Source organism: Prinia subflava, chromosome 11 (genome assembly GCF_021018805.1).
Source record: "Prinia subflava isolate CZ2003 ecotype Zambia chromosome 11, Cam_Psub_1.2, whole genome shotgun sequence".
Classification (NCBI taxonomy): domain Eukaryota; kingdom Metazoa; phylum Chordata; class Aves; order Passeriformes; family Cisticolidae; genus Prinia; species Prinia subflava.
In genome coordinates this window covers 14978723-15000955 of record NC_086257.1, presented here as the reverse complement: position 1 = coordinate 15000955, position 22233 = coordinate 14978723, and the positions used below count along the sequence as shown (strand labels likewise).

General features: G+C 49.3%; 1 protein-coding gene across 1 annotated transcript in view; it reads right to left on the bottom strand.

The window, feature by feature from the left end:
* Window positions 1-246: 246 nt before the first annotated feature.
* P3H2 (prolyl 3-hydroxylase 2) overlaps window positions 247-22233 on the bottom strand; it is a 61440-nt gene continuing 39453 nt past the window's right edge. Inside the window, exons 2-15 of the mRNA XM_063407905.1 lie at window positions 17750-17896; window positions 16650-16839; window positions 13832-13963; window positions 12577-12719; window positions 10753-10842; window positions 10242-10282; window positions 9673-9767; window positions 6869-6996; window positions 6247-6342; window positions 6004-6154; window positions 5373-5490; window positions 5137-5212; window positions 4046-4186; window positions 247-2900 (exon numbers count right to left, since the gene is read on the bottom strand). Coding sequence (XP_063263975.1) covers window positions 2808-2900; window positions 4046-4186; window positions 5137-5212; window positions 5373-5490; window positions 6004-6154; window positions 6247-6342; window positions 6869-6996; window positions 9673-9767; window positions 10242-10282; window positions 10753-10842; window positions 12577-12719; window positions 13832-13963; window positions 16650-16839; window positions 17750-17896 — 1641 coding nt within the window. The 3' untranslated portion in view covers window positions 247-2807. The remainder of the gene's footprint in view (window positions 2901-4045; window positions 4187-5136; window positions 5213-5372; window positions 5491-6003; window positions 6155-6246; window positions 6343-6868; window positions 6997-9672; window positions 9768-10241; window positions 10283-10752; window positions 10843-12576; window positions 12720-13831; window positions 13964-16649; window positions 16840-17749; window positions 17897-22233) is intronic.

Genomic DNA, 22233 nt, shown 5'->3' with positions numbered 1-22233 from the left:
TGGAACCTGGCCAGGGTCATACCCCAATGCACAGACAAGCAGGAACACTTTCCCCAGGAAAAGGTGGCTCTTACAGTGGGGTGTGGACATAATGTGCAGTTGTGGAAACAAAAGACAAACATATTTCTTTCCTCTTTTAATATAGTTCTTCCCCAAAGCAGGACTAGCCCATTTTTATCTCACTGCCAGCTGTTTTGTTCTTTTTTTCCCTCAGGCTGGGCAAGGGTGTGGACAGGAGGAAACAACTTTTTTTTTTTTTTTTTTTTTTTTTTAATGACAATTTTTCATGGGAAGATGTTCAGCTGCCTGTGAGTGTTCAGGGTGTCTCTGCCCAGGCGTAGGCAGGACGGATGAGCAGGGCTCAGTGCAAACTCCATCTCCTTGCTTTGCCCACTCCTTTCCCTGGCTGAGCTGCTGCAGGCTCAGGGCTCAGGCTAGGCTCTGCTCCCACCCATGGCCACAGCTCCTTCGAGGTAGAGACACCCTCACACAGGGACTGCCAACCTCACGGTGGGGATGGTGCCACCCAAATTCTTCACCACCAGGTCAGAGAGACAGCAGCAGGGTGGGGATACTGATGGCTTAACCTTCAGCTTTCATATTTTGAGATTCTGTGCTGCCTAGGGGTGCAGTTCCGAGCCCCATATTAAGTGCTAGCAGGCTTTCTTCACAGAGTAGGTAGACAAAACAAATCCTTTTCCTGCTGAGGACCAAGCACAACTTTCAACCCAACAGCATAAACAGTGGACTAAAGAGAGAAAACAGGAAGGATGAGACCTCACATCCCGAAGCTGTAATTGGACAATTAAACACCAATATGCAAATGGACCAAAACTTATAAAAATGTAAGATCTCGTGACCTGTCAGCAATTTTGTGATCATTTTTACTCCATCCTGGGTGTAGCCTTAAGTCAAGCTCCTGTCTTACCCAAAATAAATCCTGGAGACCTTTCAATAAATACCTACTGTATTCTCTAGCTCTGTCCAGTCTCTGTTTCAGGTCAGCCTTCCCACGGCATCAATACAGCAGGAGGGGTGCAGCTGGGGTGGGATGGAGTGGCAGCAGCAGAGGGTTTTCAGCCAGGCTGGCTGCTGGCAGAGCTTCTCAGTGGGGCTCACAGGGTAATCAGAGCTGCTGTATTTTGGAAGGTCAGTCAAGAGCGTGGGAAATTAAGAGCATATACAAAAAGTCCCAACACACCATATTTTATAAGTTTTTCATGGCTCAGCTTGGAAATAATGAGGTTTAGACGTCATCCAGTAGAGTTGTTGGAGGCTGATTGTCCACATGGCCCTAAGCCTACACAAGAACATTGGCAAGGTTCAGTTGCTTAAAATTAATGCCTCAGAAAGTCTCTCAGGCTAATGCCTATGGAATGTCTAGGTTCCTTCAGACTGTAGCCACTGGACAGACAGAGCTTTAGCTATTTCAGCCTTGTTTACAGATTCAGGAATTTGTAAGTATCCACAGGTTTTATTTTCAGGTGAGGTTTCAGGGGTTAGCTTTTGGCTGGAGAGAAGCTTTCAGCAACTACCTGGAGTAAGGGCCCCTACATCAAATCCAAGAGTTAAAATTAATTTCTCAGTCCAAGCCACCGTGGTGGCAACCCATCTCACTTGGGTACAACAGATGCAAAAACCTACACTGTACTTTAGTGCATACCCCAAACAGTTCTGCCACTTGCTCCTGCGAGGCCACAGAGTGCCAACAAACTTGGCACCCACCTCTGCTGTTGCAGCAGAAATACAAATCCACTTCTGAGCTAGACTTTGCCAGAGCAGAGAGCTGGAAAAACAAACAAACAGGAGAAGTGCCTTTGACTCACTGCATTCCCGTTTCCTGGCTTCAGCCTGGCCCAGGCTGCCAGCAGGTCTCACTGGCAGAGCAGCACAGTGAAAAGCATGGCCCAGGGTCTTCTCCCTTCCTGAGGGATGTGGGGGTTACTGCACAGCTGGACACACAGCAAGGAAGATGGACAGACAGCCAAAAGCACACACACACAGTCCACGCTGCTCCAGCACGGAGAGGGGCTGTGCTCCAAGGTCTAAGGCAGGAAACCCCAAAGGCACAGCTACCATCATGAGGCAGACCCCAAATTCCCCAGTCTCCCCTTCTAACATTTGACTGAAGAAAGACAAAGACCAGCCCAGATGTGTTTTGTTTATTTTCCCTGGATTTAGACACAGCTCTGGCAAACAACCACAGCAACAAACAAACCATGACCCGTGCCAGGCTCATGCCCCTGCTCAGCAGCTGATTTCTGGAAGCTCTGCTCAGAATTAGTGCCCAAACACCAGCTTTGCATGGCTACAGAGGTATCTCCCTTTTGCTAGGACTTGTGTTTTCCTTTTTTTGTCCCCTAAAAGGCATATTTCAAATGGTGAGGGACAGTCATAACTCCAGTTTTTGTGCTCCAGTTTCCCCTAGCAGGAAGCAGGAGCAGGAAGACTGGTCATTAGGACACCTGAGACTTTCCTCCAGCAGATGATAAAGAGAAGCAGCTATTTTTGGTTGAGAAACAAAAGAAAATAGGTTCTCCAAGTGGGTAGAGTGGGCCTGAATGAGTCCTGAGAAGTGCTACAGAAAAACACGGAATGCTGGAAGCAGAGTCAGCCCCACCAGGAGATGCTGGCACAGGGATGAAGGTTCCTGCAAAAGCTGTGCTAAACACAGAAGAGGCACTCCTGAAACTCCACAACCATATTAACCTGTTAATTTATACAGCATCTCTGTACAAAAATAGAAAGGTTCTAATAAGATTAACAATATTAAATAAATATTTAATAGAAAAAGTCTTTGGCCTAGTTCATAGCTCATCCTTTGGGTTGATGTTCATTTCACTGGGTCCTAGATGCTCCTGGTCCAACATCGCAATCACTTCATCTGCCTGGATTCGTTCCTGCAAGAGGGGAAGGGAAAAAATGGTAACAGCAGAACTGCAGTGCCTGCTCCAGCTAATTCAGTGAGGCCCAGGCTGCTGGGAGGACACACAGCAAGGATTTTACCCCAGAACAGCAGTGCAGGTGAAAGGATGGATGGGAGCCTGGGACATGAGAAAATGACATCACATGGGAGATTTGCTGGGCAAAATTAATCAAAACTCTTTCCACCTCAATATCTGATTCCCTCCTCTCTGCAGGGCTGCAGTGGTTGGGGCAGAGCTGGTGTTGTGTAGCTCCCTTATCACACTCCACTAGCAGCCACTGCCACAGCACATCCTCCTCCTGTCCCCTCTGCTGTTGTTGATTTCCAGCTCCCTGGGCAGGGCTGATCTCCCACCATACAGACCACGCCTGGAGAGATGTCTGCTAGTGCAAAAAAACTGAGACATTGGAGTACATGTCTGAAAATAAGCTTTTCCCCAAAACTCCTCGCAGCCCATCTCCATCACAAGGCAAAGGAATGAGAGTTTTGGATTCTCCCTGCATTTAGTTTTGCTCAGTCTTGTATCTTTTATTTTTACAGACCAGAATTGCTAACAAAGGGAGGCAGGGGCTGCTACAGCAGCTTTTTAAATCAGAATGTGGAGGGTGCCTGGTGAAAGGCATCACAGCCCAGATCTTCCAAGGCATCTTGGGTACCCAGAGCCATGGACTGGGTTCTCTGGGGTCTCATCATGGAGTGAGAGGCTACCCTGACCCCAGTCCAGGTGGTGTCCACAGGTGAGAAGAGGAAAGGAGTTGCCGAAATGCCTGTGAGAGGAGTCAGCGGCAGGACTCAGCACAGCACTCTGAGTTTCCCCATCCATCAGGCTGTGGCCACTAGGTGTCAGAAATGGCCAGCCCAGCCCTGCACGGAGCCCTTCCACGCCCCACTCAGCACCCCAGCCTGGCACTGCACCCACGGGCCAAAGGCAATGGGTGCCCAGGACCAGCACTGGCACGAAAATCCTGTCCTGGGGCCACCAGCTCATGGGAGTGCTGCTGTGGAGGGTGCAATGGGAGGAAAACAGATGTACTGGGACTGGAGGAAACAAGACACTCCTGGCTCCAGTGTGATGCCAGGATGCCCCAGCTGCCCCGAGGTCACCATGCAGGGACTCACCAGCTCTCTGTAGAGAGGGTCCAGGGTGAACCAGAGCGCCACGGCGCAGCGCTGCCCCTTGGTGACCGCCTTCACCCCGTGGGGGTTCTCGCCGCCCGACGAGAAGCTGATCATCCTCCCGCACTTGGGCTTGATGGAGGCCTGCAGGAACAGCACCCGGGCTGGCACGGAGCAGCACGGCTGCACGCCCTGCCCGTGGCTGGGCTCACTGCGCCCCGAGCCTTGGCACCTCACTGGGCACCCCCTGCATCGCCCCAGGACACGGTGAGCTGCTCTGGGGGACAGCTCTGGGCACGGCTGGGAAAATGTGTGGGGTAAATAGGGAGGTGTGAAGCTTGCCCCTGCTGTGCAGACATCGTGCAGAATGGATGTAATGGCATGGAGTCTCTGCAAAGCCTCCAGGTGACCACCCAGAGCAGAATGGGGCCATGGCATAACTCCAGGAAGGTCCAGGGAAAGCCTGGCATGGCTGTGAAACACCTCTTTCTTTCTTTCTTTTCTTGGCAGAGTCTACAAGAGCCCTGCAGGACCTCAGGAGCAGCAGTGCCAACCAAATCAACCCTCAAGCACTTAAGTAGATACAATCTTCACTGAATCTGTGAATCTGTGAATCTCCAGCTTCTCCAGAGACCCCACCATAGTGCCCAGATCTCTGTCCAACCACAGAATGGGTTCCCAGCTTCCTTAATGGCCCCAAACAGAGGTGAGGGCTCATGCCTGAGCCACATCCCACTCAGGGTCTGATGTCCTCTGTGACCCACTCTGGAACAAGAGACCTGGATCAGCCATTGCATCTGTATGCAGACAGCAGTTCATGTTTGACCACAAGATGGGGTGGCAGCTCAGCACTCCTCCAGGCAGGGACAGCTACCAGCCATCCCTCTGCCTGCACTGGGGGTAGGGAGAAGCCCTAATCTGCAGGTTTCCTGCTTGCCACAGTCTCTAGGGAGGGAGCAGATGGTCTGTGCACCTCTGCAACTGGATTTTGTATGGGCTGTTTGGAAGGTAAGAGCCACAGGCTGCCCGGGGAAGCCCAGAGCCCTGAGCATGGACTGCTGAGGAACAGCTCCTGGCCCACAGCACCAACTCACTGTCACAGTTTTGGCGTCCATCTCGGTGAAAATGAACTCGCCACCTTCAAAATCTGCGTTCATGTACAGGAGGGCACTGGGGAAGGAAGGGGGAAACCCCAGTTAGGGGAACACTGGGGAGGTCTCAAGGCTGACCCCCACCCTCTGGACAGATCCCACACTGCTGCACCAAGACATGGGTGGGGAGCAGCCAGAGGGAGAGCAGTCCCTAGGGAGATCCTCCCCTCCCTTCCTACCTGTAGTCCCGAAAGGTGTAGGCAGGAGGCTCCTTCCAGCACTCGTTGGCCTCAGGGTCCAGGAGGCAGTTGTCAGCATGGATGGGATGGCTCAGATCATTCCTTCGCTCCTGCTGGCCTAGGCAGGACCACGTGGAGGGAGGGGGAAGGAGAAGGGATGGATGAGATGGAAATGCCATGCTCTGTGGGGTCTCATCATCGGGTGGGAGCCTACCCTGACCCCACTCCAGGTGGCATTCACAGGTGAGAGGAAAGGAGTGGTTGGGGAGAAAAGGCAACACCTGAGGACTCAGATCTGCAGAGCTCTGCCTGTTCCTGACTGCAGGGAAGTGAGATGGAGAGCTGAGGCTGGGGTGAAAAGGAGAAGGGACAAACAAGAGGAAGCAAGAGAAAAGGGAGGAGAAATTTGCAGACATGAAAACCAAGAGACATCACAGAAATTATTTTTTTTGGCGACAGCAGTGCCCACTTTTTGCCACTGTGGGATACTGACTTTGCCCAGCCCTTGGCCACCAATTTAAGCATTAAGCAAAACAGAGCTACTCTGAGCTTGGGACCCCCCCTCATAAACCCCCCAAGGAGGGATGAACAGCCACCATCCTCCCTGCTCTGCTTCTGCCCCAGGCCTCACCGGAGAGCGCGGTGCGGCACACCAGGTGCGTGTAGGAGAAGTAGAGCGTGGAGTTGAGCAGGAAGTAGGACTCGACGATCCTGCGAGCCTTCTCACTGATGTCATAGAACAGGCGGGCACTCTTCAGAGGGACACGGCCCTCGTAGCCGTACTGGGCAAGGAGAAGGGCAAAGGGAGGTCAGTGCCATGGGCAGACTGGCAGGGAGGGCACGGGAGAGGAGGAGGAGGAGGAGGGAGCTGTACCTTGAGGGCTTTGAGGACAGTGGCTCCTTCAAATCTCTCATTCGGGGTGTGGGGGGAGGTTTTGCCCCTGTAACCATCTCCAGCCAACATGATCCCCTGGAAGACATGAATATAGATGAGGGGTGAACTGGTTTGTCAGGAGAGAGGGATCTGCAATGGAAGTACACGGCACCCTCTTCCCCAGAACCCCCAGGGCTGCACTCACTGGGCCAGGTGAGTTGGGGTGGAAAGGAGCTGCAGCTTTCTGTGAACACAGATGCTGGACATCAACCACCCACCTCCCCACTGGGGATGTTCAGGCACCCTCAGTCCCTTCCCAGGCTCAGTTAATGGTGAACGAGAAGGCTCAACCAGACTTGTGGATGAGCATCCTCTGGGGCTGTTATACCAAGAGCTCTTTCTGCACAGGCTGTGTCTTGCAGTGTGCACTAAGAACAGCCCAGGATGGAGCAGCAGCTCCCGTGCTGCAGTTTTGGGTGTGCACTGGGGACAAGCATCCACCTGCTCTCCACAGGCATCCTGCCACCAGCTGCACCACTCTGCAAGGCATGAACCCAGCAGCTCTGCAGAGGCTGGTCACACATTCAGGTGCCCCACTGAGGCCAGGGCACTGGGCACTCACGCTGGCCACCCTGTGCAGCTCCCGGCACTGCTCCTCCGAGATGACGTTGTCCAGCAGCACGCGCTGGGAGCCGTTCAGCTGCTCAGAGTTGTAGACAAACTTCACATCGTTGTACAGAAGAGGGCCCCCTGAGGAGAGACACAAATCCATCCTGCTGAGCATGCCCTGGCCTTGTTGGTATCTTGTACAGTGGCTGGAGGCCAGCTGGAGTCACCCAGGTGTGCTGACAGGCAAAGAGCTCCACAGCAGAGAGCGGAGTTCGGCCTCCCATCAGTAACAAAAGAAACAGAAGCAATGGGAACACAAAGAGATGAAATCAATTTGCTGCAGGAGCATCAGCATTTTCTACCTTCTCAACAGCTGCCTTGCAAATGCAGGGACCACAGCCTGAAAACACCAAACCCAGTAGGACAAAGGGAGAGAGAGGGACAATGGCTAACTTGGCTCTCCAGCCCAGCTGTCAACACCAGTATAGGCTCCCATTGCATTTGTGCTGTGTGGATGGTGCTGGCTTGGCATGCAAAACCACTTTGCAACTGTCATCAGTGGTTTTTGTCTTCTATACACAGAGAAAACCTCACAGGGTGCTGAGCTTGCAGCAGGCATTGCTCTCCTCCAAGCAAGTGGGCAGGGAGCAGGTGAGCCAGAGGACTCAGAATAATCCTCCTCCATTGAGGCAAAGGAGCTGCCATGGCTGCCCCTGCCATCCCTCTCATCCAGTCTCTGAGCTGCCTCCCTCTGCCTGCAAGCTTTTTACGAGAGGTTTCAATGCATTCCCATCAAATTTGATTGATAAAACACCAGAGCAAAGCCCCTAAACCACCATCTTTGGAAGCCTCTTACACGCATCTCTCAAAGAAAGAAAATGAAAGAAATGGTAACAATAAAAGCCTAAACCAGATGTTTCTCCAAGAGAAAAGTTAAATACATTTAAACTGTGAAGAAAATTATTTGTTGTCACAAACAGGCAACGACATAGAGGAAACAGAGCCATGGAGTTCCTCTCACCATGTGGCGCAAGGAAACTTCTCTGTGACAATGCGTTTGTAACTTTTACTTTTCCTGTCTATTGAGTCAAATCTGTGTTTTTGGCAGGTCTCCTTGGCCTGTAGAGGACATGTAAGCCCCACAAAGCCCTGTCATTAGCCCACAGCATTATTTCTGAGGAGTTAAGTTTCTTGGAAATGGAAAAGATGGGACGTTTCTGGTGTTCACTGTGCTGATTTTGTTGCTTGATAACCACAGTTATTACAAATTCAGCTGGATCAGAATCAGAATTCTCAAATCCAAACTCCTGGCACGCTCCAACAGAGGGCTGAGTTTTCCATCTCAGATGTTGCTCTTCCTCAGCCACAGGCACATGATGGATGAGCATGGAAGGCACCATTTAACACGTCCAATATTTCTTCCCGTTCCTCCCAGGGAGCTAGTGGGGCAGCTCTGTGCCATGGACAGTGAACCCTTGTCCCACACTGGCAGTGTGCTCCCACCTGCTTTCCTTGCCTCTGCCTGCTCTAAGCACCAGCAGAGAGACAGACCTGTATCCTGTGTCTGTGCTCTGTGAAAAACACCCCAAAGAAACTGCGGAATTCTAAGGACTTTTGGGAGTGAAGGAATTGGCAGAAAGGAGGAAGACGGGAAGGGTAGAAGAGTACAAAATTAAAACAGACTTTCCCTTTTGGCCTTTTCTTTTTCCAAGTAAAAAGAGAGAAAGAAAAAAAGACAACAGAGAAAGGCAGCAGCTGGATGGACAAAAATCCCAGTTTCTTTTTGAATTATTTCAGTTTTCTTTGTAAACAAAAACATTCTGCAAGTTAACCAGAATAAGAGCATAGAAAGAAATAAAAACAGAAAGAAGGACTCTGAAATTACTTGGTTATAAACAGCAAACAGGCCAACAAATATTAATAACCAGCTCTTGGCTTAAACAAGATCTTTAGTATCTTCCTCTGGTATTTGCCTATTTTATGTACAGCCAGAGAAGGGATAACAACACTCTGAACACAACACTGAGCAGCTGGACACAACTTGGGCTGGGGAAAGCTGTGAAATTCCCCAAAAAGTGCTACCAGCCATTGCATTACAGGGAGGTTTAATTGCCTGCTGCTGTGGAGCTGGCTCACTAGAGACACAAGACACCTCCTGGCTTGAGACCCTGTTGTTTTGCAGCAAGGACTCTGTTTGGTGCTTGGCTACAATATTGTTTTTCAAAATTGTTAAGGGGAAAAATCCTGTCTTTGGTCGAAGACGTTATGGTATTTTTTGTGGTTGCTGAAAATGTGCTGAAATCAGTTGAAATGTCTGCTGACAGGCTTACAAACAAGTGATTTCATGTGAGCTAAGACACAAAATCATAACCCAGTCTGCAAGAGAAGTGGTTGTTAGTATGGTGTGACCCAGCACATTTAGGAAAGCATCAGGACAGGATGCTTCCAGCATCCATCCTGCTGCAGCCTGGGCATCAGGGAACACAAAAGCACCTGGAGGAAAGACTACTGTTTGCTGGTTTGCTTTCCTCATGGTGAGGAAGACCCAGCCTCCCAGCTCCACATCTCAGGGCTCTGTACTGAGCAGCTCAGCAGGTGGGAAAAATAAGCCCAAGGGCAGAGCAGTGCCCTGGGATCCACAGACCCAGAAATGCTGTGGCAGCACTGAAGGCTTCTCTGTCTCTTAAACAAAATTTGAACTCTCTTAAATAGGAGTGGCCCTCAATTGCTCAGTGGCCAGTCTTTGCAGTCTGTAGTCTCTAGCAATAGGAAAAAAAAAATCCCCTGATTTTGTTGAAACATCTTCATCAGCCTTACCCTCCTTCAGCTCTCGATTGGGCTTGGGCATGGGTTTCTTTGTCAGGGACAGCCGGGGCCCATCCTCTGGTTCACTGCTGATACTTGAGGGGACACTGAGGAGCAAAAGAGAAGAGGAACATCACGACTTTGTCCACAAGTTCTTGGACTTGCACTTTTGCACCCTTTGGAAACTAATACACAAAAACCCCAAGCAAATCAGTGCTTCATACAAATGTGACAACCATACAAGCTGAAGCCTTCACCCTGTCCTGTGGCAAACACTGCTTTTCTGGTAACGGGAGCAACAGTTTCCACCAACAAAGCACAGACACCAAAAATCTGACTGGTCTCATCAATCAAGTTCCCTCTAGACTATTGCTGGTTTGGGGCACTCAGCTAAAGTGAGGTCCTTGTGGGAATGTTTGCAATGGTAAGGGCCAAAGGGCCCCAGTTCAACCACGATGGTGTGCTGGGTGGATGGGCAGCACTCCTGAGTGGCAGGCTGGTACCCCTCTGTGAGCACATCCCCCTGACCTCACCGTGGGGAATGGTGAAGCTGCAGCTCAGCTGGGGTGACTGTGGCTCACCTGTGCTCGTCCTGGCGGGCGCCATACCTGTTCCAGTAGTTCTGTGGGAAAAGAGAGGACAAACATCTTAATTTAATGCTCCAGCCACAGCCAGGGCATTACCTGCTCTGCCTGACTCCCAGGGACATCAGCCAGCCCCTCTGGATCAATCCCACATGACTTTGGGCAATGACCTGAGGTCACCAGATGGAAAATGTGAACCCAAACTGGCACAGTGTGATGGGTACCTCGGAAGCCCAGCTTTCCCAGGCATCTGTGTCTCCCCCATCACCACAGCAGTGGCTGAGACCCAGACACCACGGCAAGGGAGCTGGATGAGGCTGTATGTGCCTCTCCTTCACCCCAGGAACGCCTTCTTTGCTTTGCCATCACCGTTTTCCAATAAGAAACAAACCAGGCCAAGACCCAGCTCCTGAATCACCTACACAGGACTGGATTTACAGGAGGGGGCAGGGGGGCTGGTCCTACAGCTGTGAGCCCCCAGGGTGCTGACACAGCACGGCGGCGTTACCGGCTCGGTGTAGGCGTATCCCAGCCCGGCCGCAGCCACCTGCAGCAGGTGGGACTCCAGCTTGTGGCGCCGCAGCAGCGCTCTGGCCTCCTGGGAAGAGAAGGAAAACAGCAGCAGTTGGTCCCCATTGCTCTAGGATGGCATGGGAATAACGACAGGATTCCCAGCTTATTCAGCAAGCGAGAGTGAGCCTTATTCTTCAAACTCCTCGTTTTATACAGCACTTTGGTACAATGAATATGATTGGTGATTCAGAGCTTACACCTCTTTGTAAACATCTTTGCCAGTAAACCAGTTGGAAAAACACCACCTGCTAACAGCTTTTCACCTCCCAAGGATTGTTTGGATTCCTCCTCAGGATTTTCCCAGGCCAGAATGAGAGAGTCTTTCGCTTGTCTTTCACAGATACTATAGCAGTGCCTGAAGACTAAAATCTGACCACTGTCAGTTCCCTCAGCAGTTGCACATGGCCAGCCCAGCTTTTGCAAGACAGTGGCAGTGCACCTCTGCTTCAGAGGGGTTTGGTTTTCATGCAATACTGCAGGCTGCTGTGGGGGGAGGGATGCTTGGAGCAACCCCAGGAAAAAGGCTGAGCCACTCAGTACATGACAGAAGGTGTTCAGCTACTCATTTAGGAAGCCTGAATCCCTAAAACACATGTCCATAGCTGGCAGAAAATCCTGAGCACCTTGGAGAGCCTCAAAATATCTTGGCAAAGGCTGGCCAGAAAAATCCCAGCTGCAGAATGGTGTCAAGTTCAGGCTGGTGGAGCAGGGACCCTGGCTGGGCTTTGCCTCAGTTCCCCACATGGAGTCCATGACCTGGCCCTGGGATGCACTCACAGTGCTTGGATGGGGTCACAAAGCACAGCCAGCTGGAAATTGTCCATCAGAGGGCTTTATTTTGAATGAAAAATCTGCCATCACTGGTATTTCTCCTAGAAAACTATTGTGCAAAGCAAAAGTCAATTAATTTTTTTTACAAAAAATTTCAAAACACTGTAAACAATTCAACGTTTTTGTCAAGTTCAAGGGGTTTTTTTCCTAGATTCATTTTCTGAGGGAAAGCAACAATTTTTCTTGTTTTCCTTTTTATCATTTTGCTTTTATTTTTACCACTTTCCCAAATTCACCTTGATTTGCCTGGAAGTCAAGGAATCCCCAAAGGAATGGAAAAACCAGTTCCTGCCAACACTCCACTTATGGTGCAAGGGGAATGAGCAGGGCTGGGATGGGATGGGAGGAACTCCTGGATGGTGAGGAAGGCAGCCCCAGGGCCACGGATAAAGGCTGCCCAGACTGGAGAGGAAGCCTGTCCTGCTGGGTGATGGAACACACACTGTTTGGTTATTTGACCCCAGCCTAACCTAGTGACGGCAGAGCTCCCTGCAGAGCAGGCTACTCCAAGCTAAGAGACTTGAGAGCAATGCTGAGATCCCAGCCTCCCCTGGGAAAGTTATTTCTCAGCCCTCCCTGCAGAGATGCTGCCCTTTGCTCAGGTTTCGCTGCGCTCCTCCTCCGCGTCCGCCGGAGCACTGGGCAGGAGCAGGGTTTGCCCTGCTGGTCACTGCCTTCCCTGCCCTTGCTCAGGCTTCACTAGGCTCAAGTCCCCATTTAAAGCACATCCTGTCCACTGGCTTCTCCCCCACACCAGTGACTCTGAACACCCTGAAAATCACCACCTCAGCATCGCCAGCAAGCCCAGCACTTCCACTTCTCTTTTCAAAGTGGTCCAGCTGGGGGAAAGCTGCCAAGCTGTTTTTATTTCCAGAAGATTTTTCTGTTGAAGCCTCCCACCAAGAGCTCTCAGGTGTCACTCACTCACCTTTCTGGGTTTGATGGTGGCTGGATCCACTGTGCCTTCCAAGAGATCCTCGTAATAACCTGCATTCTCCAGGACATCCTCATCGTCCGGGTGGAAGAGCAGGTAGGACTTGGCACACTCCAGGGCTTTTACATAGTCACCAACTGGGGGGCAACACAACAGTGGTCAGGGGGCACAGGGGGCTCACACGGGGCCAGGGAGGGGACTCTGCAGGGAGGGAAGCACAGCCTGAGCTCCCCATCAGCTGGAGCAGCAGCCCAGCACTTCACAGGGCTCTTTTGATGCCACTTTGTCTTAACCACTCCACTTCACCAGCAAGGAAAGTGAGGCACAGAGAAAAGACTTTTCTGCCATCTTGCACGGACTAGATGGTACCCACATTGGATCCAGCTGGATGGGCAGGATGTGGATATTGCCTGGCACCAAACTGCTTCTCACCTGTGTACCATCTCTCAGGGCCCAGGGGGTTTTACCTGCCACAGTAAACCTCCAACTGGGCAGAGGAATAAAGAAGTCTGTACACCATACATGAACTGACTCCTGCTTTCTTCCTGTTGTGTTGATAAACAAAGAATCTTTGTTTGAACAGAAATTTTGACCCTGTATAGTCTATCCTTTTCAGTAAAGAGTTATCAGCAAAAGCCTTAGAGAGCAGATTTCTGCAGATTTTTATTTTCTTTTATGTAACAGAACATAATTTAATAGCACACAGAACCACACAACTGGCATTATTTTTTAGCACTGCCAACCCCTGACATTTTGCCATGCTGCCAAATCCTGCAGCTTTACTGTGAATCTTAAAATATTTGGTAATTGACAAAAACTGGCTCTTGGGATAAGCTTAATATACATCTGTTATATATTAATTTAGAGAATGTTATCAATTCATTTCAGAAAATGTAAAACATATAAATCCCAAGGATTTTAATATCAAAAGGCAAATGAAAGGACCCTAAAAAAGCATGATTTATTTAGAGAATAGTAGTGTTTTAGCTAAAGGCTGGGTGCTTGAAACCTGAGTAATTATCTAAAACACCTTCATAAAACTATTTAACTGTACTTCAATCAACCTGACTTTTGAAGGGACAATTTCCAATGTCTTTTGCTTCTCTTTCAGACCATGCCTTATCAGACCACTGTAGCGTGGACATTGGAGAAACAGCCTTACTGCCACAGGGAACAGTTTGAACTTGCCCAAAAAGGAAGAGAGCTCAGCAGGTGCAGTGAGGAACAGCACAAGAGGTTGTTTATTTACCTCTGTAATAGGCGAACTGCAGGTAGTCGTAATGCAGGGGAAGGAAGTTGTCGATGGGCGAGATGCGGCCCGAGCGCGTGGCGAGCTCTCGCACACAGTCGTGTTTGCAGGCCAGGACCTGCATGTAGTGATCTGCCAGGAAGAGAGGGAGAAGGTGGTCTGAGCTGAGAAGGAGGGTGACTGTGCCGAGACAAGGACAGACAGAGGTTAACACTCCCGAGCTGAAGGATGTGCAAGTCACACTGCTTTGGCCTGGCAGGTGAGCGCACACCGCACACGGAGGGAAAGAGCTCAGGCTCCTCCCCAGAGCAAATTTGACAGAGTTGCGGTTTTTGCCCTCCCTAAGAAACATCTTCCTCCTTCTGTCAACTGTAGAGGGAGCTTGAGCATCTCTTTTGTGTGGCAGCAGCTGCCTCTTCTGCCCAGGGAAGCTGGGACTGCAGGTGGCAGGTGGCACTTCAACCCCAAGAGACACAGAGCAAGCAGAGGTGTGAGGACAAGGTGGCCACATGAAATCCAGCTCTGCACTCCCTTCCTTCAGCTCATCTTTAATCCTCTCCTTTCCTGCAGCCAGAAAGCTCCTGAGGGCACGGGGAGGTTTAGCTAACAGGGGCTGGTGCAGATTCTCAGCTTGGCCAAGCAAGGTCAGTCTGAAAGGTCTGAGGTGCAGATCTGGGCAGCAGAACCCCCTGTGTTTGCTGCTCCTCAGAGATGAGGTATCTCCCAAGGAATCACAAGCACATGGCAAACATCTGCCATTAACAAAGTTTCTTAATTGGTGGGAGTCCACAGTTTAGGTGTTGTACCAGCTGTACAATTTCGAAGCAAACACTGACATCTGATTCCATTTTGGAGCCTTTGCTGCCATGTACTTACGAATCTACTTTGCTTGCTCTGTCTCTGCACACCATTAAAAACCTTAAGAAACAAACACAGGCTTGAAAATAACCATGTGCTCAGCTACCAAAGCATTTCTTAGAGCTGCCATAAAAACTGCCTGAGAACTTACTATGAAATCAAGTGGAAACTCAGAACAGTGCCTATTTGCTCTTGACAGGTAGTCTGAGTAGTATCTGACTTACCATACACATCCACATTAAGAAATGCAAGAAGGGAAAGGACAAAAATCATACTGTTGTAATTTAAACCTGATTAAGCATCCTAGATCTGAAATAATCAATCCATCACTGAGAAGCACTGCTTTTTCTTGGTACTGTCAGAGTGCCCTATAAATAAGCCTTATAGACTGGAACCAATTCACTAAAATGCATCTGCCCCTTGGGGGAAAAGGTGAGAGTGTTACAATCCCAAGCAGCAGCACAGCAAATCAGTTTGGGATTGAAAAGAGAAATGAGTTTTGAAGAAATCTAAACTCTCTGTTCTTGGTATATTACATGCTCCCACTCCCTACTGAAACATCTGGGCCTGAGTGCATTGAACCAGGGATGAACTGTGGGTTATGCTGTCCTGGAAGGAACTACCTAGTTTCTACAGAAAAGCAATTGCATCACAGATTTCCCTCCCTCAGCTCCCTGTTTCTTTGGGTGCTGAACGGTCCTGGGGTCTGGGGTTGTTATGGCCAGGCACACCTGGCCAAGCCACAGCCCTTGCAGGGACCATCTGGCTGTTGTCCCTCCCAGGGGATGTCCTGCTCCGAGCACCACCACACCACGACCCTGTCTGTGCTCAGGATGGGCCAGCACAGGAACACTTCAGCTCCCTGGGGCTGCACTCACTTGCACAGCACAGGAACAGCTTGTCCTGTTGAAGAGCAGCAGCTTTCAGTGAGAAGGATGCTGGGTTTGCTGTGCCACTGAAGGCTGCTCTCTCGATGTGTGTCCTGGTCAAGGCTCTAAAAGCAGGCCTGATCAGCTGACAGCCACACTGGTACCAAGTCAGCCCTTCCAACACTTCTATTTCTTGCATGGGTAAACAAACCCCAGCAGGGCTGCTTCCCATCCGGTATGCTGGTGGTTTCTCCTCTTGGTTGTTTTAATTAGATTTCCTGTCTCGACACAAACAGAATTATGCAAACCCAAAAAGCAGTCTGCATCTGAGGGAAGTATTTTCCACACAAGAAGCAAGATTTCAGGGCTTGATGCAAATCCAAGACCATAAGCAGATAAATAAGATTTCTGTCACTAAACAAACCTTAATTTGTTGCTCTTCCTTCCCTTACGACTAATTAAATGTAATCTCATTTCTACTGAGAATGAACTGTTTTAATCCTCTCTGGCTCAGAGCCACACATGCAAATCTGAAGATTACACAGCAACGTTCCATTCTTTCCAGAGATTTCAGTCAAGATCATAATTAGGTGGGCCTCCTCTAATGACAAATCCATCCTTTTGGATGGGGAGAAAATCCATGTTACGAGACTTCTTGGCAACTTTCCTGGCCACCTGGAGCATGGCCAAGAGCACTCTGCTGCTCTCTTCATACGCTCTCAGAAACAGAAAACACAAACAAAGGCCAGCAATGTCTAGATTCCAGGGAGGTGTGTGAGACTGTGTACAGGGGAAAGGGAAGCAGTTTATGATAAAGCACCCAAACTTCCAGCTCTAACGGAAAGCTGCAAATGCTTCATGCATCTGGAAATGCAATTCTTCTAGCTCAGCCTCTATTCAGGACCAAAGCGAGATGTTTTAGTCCACCGTCCTCTGAGTTTGCACATCTAGGTGCCTCTTGCAGCGTTACTCACCAGCAGCAGAGATGGAAGTGAAGACACTTCAACAAATCCAGCCAACGGCCCAAACTAAATAATTAAAAACATTTCAGGGACAAGGGTGAGAACTCTAAAAATGCATAAAGATCTCACCTGCAATAGCTTCATAGAGACCAGCCTTGTAGTCCAGGTACTCGTGCTCCTCAAACCTCTGCGGCCCCTCGCACATGATCTGGCAGTCCTCATCCTCGGAGTAGTATCCTTCCAAGGCACGCTCCAGGAACTCGATGGCCAGCCCGTACTCCTCCTTGTCATAGTGCCTCACCCCAGCACTGTAGTCCTCCTGCAAAGCAGGCAGCCAGAACACAAACCATGAGCAGGCTACGCTGCCTGGAGCACAGCATCCTGCCCTTGCCACCTGCAGATGCTTCTCAAAAGAAGGTACAAGGGGACAGGACAATCTCACCAGATACCTATCAGATATAGCCACTCGTATTAAACCATGTTTAAGCCTTCGATGGACTTTTGGACCAGTGGAACCTAATAAACGTGCCTAAATGCTTTTCCGAACTCCTCCACACTTAGGGAATCCTCAGTGCCATGCCTAGATTATGCATTATATATATAGAAAAAAACCCATCTTTTTTTTTGTTTTTACCCTTGCACCAAACAACAACACTGGATGACAAGGGAATAGATTGGTCCTGACCTAGGAAGATCTTTCTTAGAATGGCCCCTAATCTCCACTAATTACACCAAACAGCCACTCCTGCTGCCTTGAGTTTTGTGGAATTGGGAAGTTAGGGGTGGCCCTGGCATTTGACTTGGAAACCACTGGCACTCTCTTGCCTGCCACTCTGCACCCTCACCACCACAGCCACTCACGTGCATGTACCCTGGCCAGGTGGGAGAACTCAGGTGAAAAGAAACAAACAGAGCCAAGGAAACACACAGGAGCTGACATCTGTCATGAAGGCCTCCATCAAAGCTGTCTGCTGGTGTGTGTTCACAGCCGTGGATGACCCCAGAGTTCTCTGAACAGAGGGACCAGGCTGGGGATGGAGCAATCAAACAAAGAGCAGAGTGCCTAGAGAAGGCAGGAGCAGGCTTGCCTTAAGTGAAAATGTTGAGAGTTTGTTCTGCTGTATTGGTAAGAATTTCCCCATTCATAGATTGATCTCTCTTGGCCTCCTGATCTCTCCTCCCCAGGCCTCCTGATACTCAAGCTGGGCACCTCTTCAGCTCAGACTCACCATGTGCTGCCTGGCCTCCCGGTCAACCAAGCTGACCTTCCCTGACGTGGTCTTGTAGTTCTCGAGGTCCTGCTGTATCTCCATGTGCTCAGGGTTTGCCATGAAGAAGGTGTGAGCTGCATTGGCTGCCTCCTCCAGCTTGTTCAGCTGTAACAAAGTGAGAAAGACCAAGTTTGGTGAGACTGGTGATGTAGGGAGGTGAACACAGCAGTTTATGCTGCATCCTCTGACATCCTTTTGACATCGCTGGATTGGGAAACAGTGGGATAACCAAGGAAAACCTGAATGCAGAGGCTAAAGAAAAAAGCTGAATTGAGAGGAAAGCCCCATATAAGTGAAATGGAAAGAGCTGGAGTTCCTGAGAGCCAGACAAGTCACTGCAACATGGTCTGTTGGTGATGGGATCCAGCCTGTTTTCCAGCAGCACATCCTCTTAACTCAGCTACTCCAACCCCCTGCATAGTCTCAAGTTGAAAGATGCTCTCATGAGATATGAGATGGAGAGAGGGGGAGAAAGCAGCTGCAAAGACTGCTCTCTCTACAAGCCTTGGAGGCTGAGCTATGTCCAGGCTGAGGCCTTCTGCTTGGAGATGGGGACTGAGGACCACATCTTAAGCTGAGCTGTGTATAGCTGCAAAAGGCCAGACTCTGCTGATGGTGGCAGAGGTAAAAAGAGAAGTTTATTTTGATATAACAAGTGATATTGGGTTTAGAGCTTCAGAACTGAGACCAGACATCAGTTTCACCCTGGAGAAAGCCTCATAAACAAACAGAACTGTTAGTGCTAAACATATCCATGGCAACTGCTGGGAGCATCAGGAGCAGAACAGATGTTCAGGTGAAACCTCTGCACCAGCTAGCAAGAGAGAAATCACCAAAATACTTGCTTCCTAAAGAAAGCCAACACCACTGAGTACCAGCTAGCTGCAGCCAGGTCCCTGGGATACATCAGCAGTCTGACCCAAACCTGTCAGCCAGGGCCAGGCTGATGCTAGCCCAGGCCAGGCTGTGTCCAAGTGCTCTCCTTGACAGCAAAACCCACACCAAGCCCTGTGCCAGTGCTGTGAGGCTGCCCCTGAGGCAGCAGAGCCAGCAAGCTCAGGCACATCCATGTGACACGGTACAGCAGCTCACCTGCACAGGCACCCAGCAGAATGAGAACAGAGACCTGCAGGGAAGCACGAGCTGCACATCCTGCATCCTGCAGCAGGGCACACAGGCCCCAGGGCAGAGCCAGCCCAGGAAGCACAGGAATATCCCCAAAAGGAAGGTGAAAGCCTCAGCATCCCAGCCTGCTCCCCAGGTCTGTGCACACCAAAGCACAGCTGTGCTGCAGTGCCCACAGAAATGCAAAATATTTGCCTTGTGTAAACTTCAGAAGTTTTTAGGGATTATCTCTGTACTGACAACATGTGCAAGGAAGCCAGATTTTACTGCAAAAACAACATCTATTCCAGTCTTTCATTTGGAGTTTTCCAAAGGACACCACTCTCCATAATAATCCCTTGGCTTTCCAGCAGGCATGAAAAATGACTATAAGAATTTTTTAACCGGGACAGCACATAAAAAACAAAACTCTTTCAGAGCAGAAGTTGTTGTTTTTTGGTTTTTTTTAAGAGACATTCCTATTCAGAAACACGTTCCATTTTGAAATAGATCATTTCAACATAGTCCCACTCCGAAAAAGTTCATTGCAGCTGGACACCACTGGATGTGGGATAAAGGACGGACCAGAGCATCTCACAAAGGGAATTTTCGGGTCCTGCTGAGTGTCTGTGGGAATGCCACTGCAGCTAGTAGAGACAGTCAAGATGGAACAAGAGGTTTGTTGGAGATGTGAGCTGCTGACCTGATCCAGAGGACTGCTAAGAAGCTGCTGTTTGAGCTGCCTGGGGGAAACTGCATTCTTCCACATCACAGATCTCTATTCACAAACAGTAGCCTGCCTGTGCAGATCTAAATGGGACTAAAGACCTCTCAAAATGGGAAGTGGTCCCTCAAGACACAATCTGCAATAGTCTGCTGTGGGATGTCCTTCTTCCCCTTAGTTCTAGATCCTTTTCAGGAAGCTGTCAAAAACTGTCAGAGATCCCAGGATGGGCTTAGCTCTTCTGGATAAAATTCACCCCTCTGAAATAGGTCGAGCCTGATTTCTAGACAACAGAAAATCCCTTTTAAACAATCCCTTTCAAAGACTTACACTGAGTCCAGTCCTGCTGGCTCTACACAGCAGAGATGACCTTTGGAGTTTGCTAAGTGGACTCGAAGCAGAACACTTCAACTCAACACTCCAATTTATCATGTTCCATATTCGCCTTAGAAACATTCAAGTAACACAAAGACACCAACAGCTGCTAAGTTTGGGGGAGCTTTTAAGTGGGTGAGTGTATATAAAAGCAAAATTCCTTACTGGTAAGACACGTTCAGAGTCTAGCTCTGACATTAGTTATGAAACACTCTGGGGAAACTTTTGCCAAAACACTGAATTCACAAGGAGCAGGATATTTTGGTGCTTAAAGGTCTGGGCTGGGACTCAGGACACCTGGACTCAGTTCCTGGCCCTGTCACAATCTCACTGTGCAGCCACTGGAAAAAAAAATGTTTTCTTTGTGCCTGATTTTCCATTGTTTTTAACTAATAACAATAAAATAATAGCATTTCTCCCACAGAGTAGTAATTTTGTTTATTTGGATGGCAAGCAACTTGGGGGCAATAAGCATGTGCAAGCACGTAACACAAGGAGATTTTGATCTTTGCACAACAACTGCTGAATAAAAATCAGCAAGGAAAAAATGAGACATGTAGACTCACAACCTCAGTATGTGCTCTAAGGTCTGCTTGCTCACCCCACTGGAATGAGATCACTGAACCATTGCTGCAGCTTTGCACCAAACCCTGTGTATTTCAGCCAGAGAAGACACAAGAAATCAGAGCATCAGCACAGAGAGCACTGGGAACACCCTGCCCTGTCCATTTGTTCTTAACATGCCAACATCTAGAGCTGACAAGGGGAAAACATAACACAAGTGCTGCTGGGTTCAGATGCTGGAAGACGTTTATTTTCCTCAATGAGATTCAGGAGTGGTTCATTTCACAGAAAAATTGGAAAAAATTATTTTAAGCAGCAGAACCTCAGATGAAAGAATTTCAGCAAACTGCAAATGCTCAGTTTCACTCCCATCTGGGACAGTGCTGGCCTGGGCTGCAGCGGGGTTGTGGCTTCCAGCCTGCAGAGGTGGCTTGGAATAGGAAGGCTGCTGTGACTGGAGCACTGAGCAGGAACAAACACTGGCTGGAGAAAGGACCTTGAGTGAGCATCTTGATCATCACTAGGCAACTGAATGCAATTCTCACTGATAACCATTGAGACAACCCTTTATGGAGTCTTCATGGGCTGCGTGGTGACACATAACACTGACAGACCTTCACTATGCATTGTCCTTCTGGTACCTGTCAAGATGTCTAAGCCAGCAAACTCTATGCTGAGCAAAATGATTTGTACCTGTGATGCCACAGTCACCAACCTGCTGGGCTTAAGAAACAAGCTGTCTCACTGAAACTTGTCTAACTTGCTGCTTGATTTCACCCCCACTTTGGCTGCTGGGTCCCGTAAAGAGAAACTGAGAGGATTCACCTGATCACTAACACCATCCCCTAACACCTCAGACTGGCTCAGCTCCATGTGTAGGCACATGTTCTGAATTCACACTTGCCTTCACTACTTGCAGACAAATGAATTCTGACCAAAGTCCCCCTCGTGCCAGATGCTCAGCAAGCTGGCACAACCTCCTGTCCCCTTCCCTAGGGAAAAGGCCTCACAGCAGCACCACGGCTTCTCCTACAATGACCCAAAACTTGCAGTCCTTTAAGTTTGCTCTCTGGAGCTTGGCAGTGGGGATTAGGAAGTGGAACAGGCAGGGTGCCAGGTCTGTGAGACAAGCACTGCACAGCTTTACAGGCAGCTCAGGCAGCCAGGGCTGCCCTCCCATCACCACTCTGAGTTCAACACTGACACACTGCATCTTACATAGGGAAGCAGCTGTAGCCAGGGCAGCTACAGGTATTCAGCTGCTCCCAGCTCACCCTGAGCTTTTCACGGCAAAAACAAGGATGAAAGAGGTGCAAAAGTCAGAGGATTTTAGAGAGAATGTAGCCAAAGCAATACAGATTCTGACTACCTGAGACAAGGGGTCACAGGAAGGATATAGCCAAGACCTCCTGACTATTTTTCATAATGAGTTCCCATTGCATTGAACTTCGTATCAGATATTGGCAGCTGTCATGCATTCTGTGTCAGACTGTCCTAATCCAGCTTACTTCTATATTAAGGTTTTTTCCTCACACAAAATGTAGTTTCAATTACAATGTCATTTTTTGAGGGGAACAGAAGTAAAGTTTTTGTACTAAAAAATATGTCAGATCCCTCAGCATTTCTTGCCATGCCAGGACTGGACCTACCTGCACATAACCTCAGTTAACTGCAG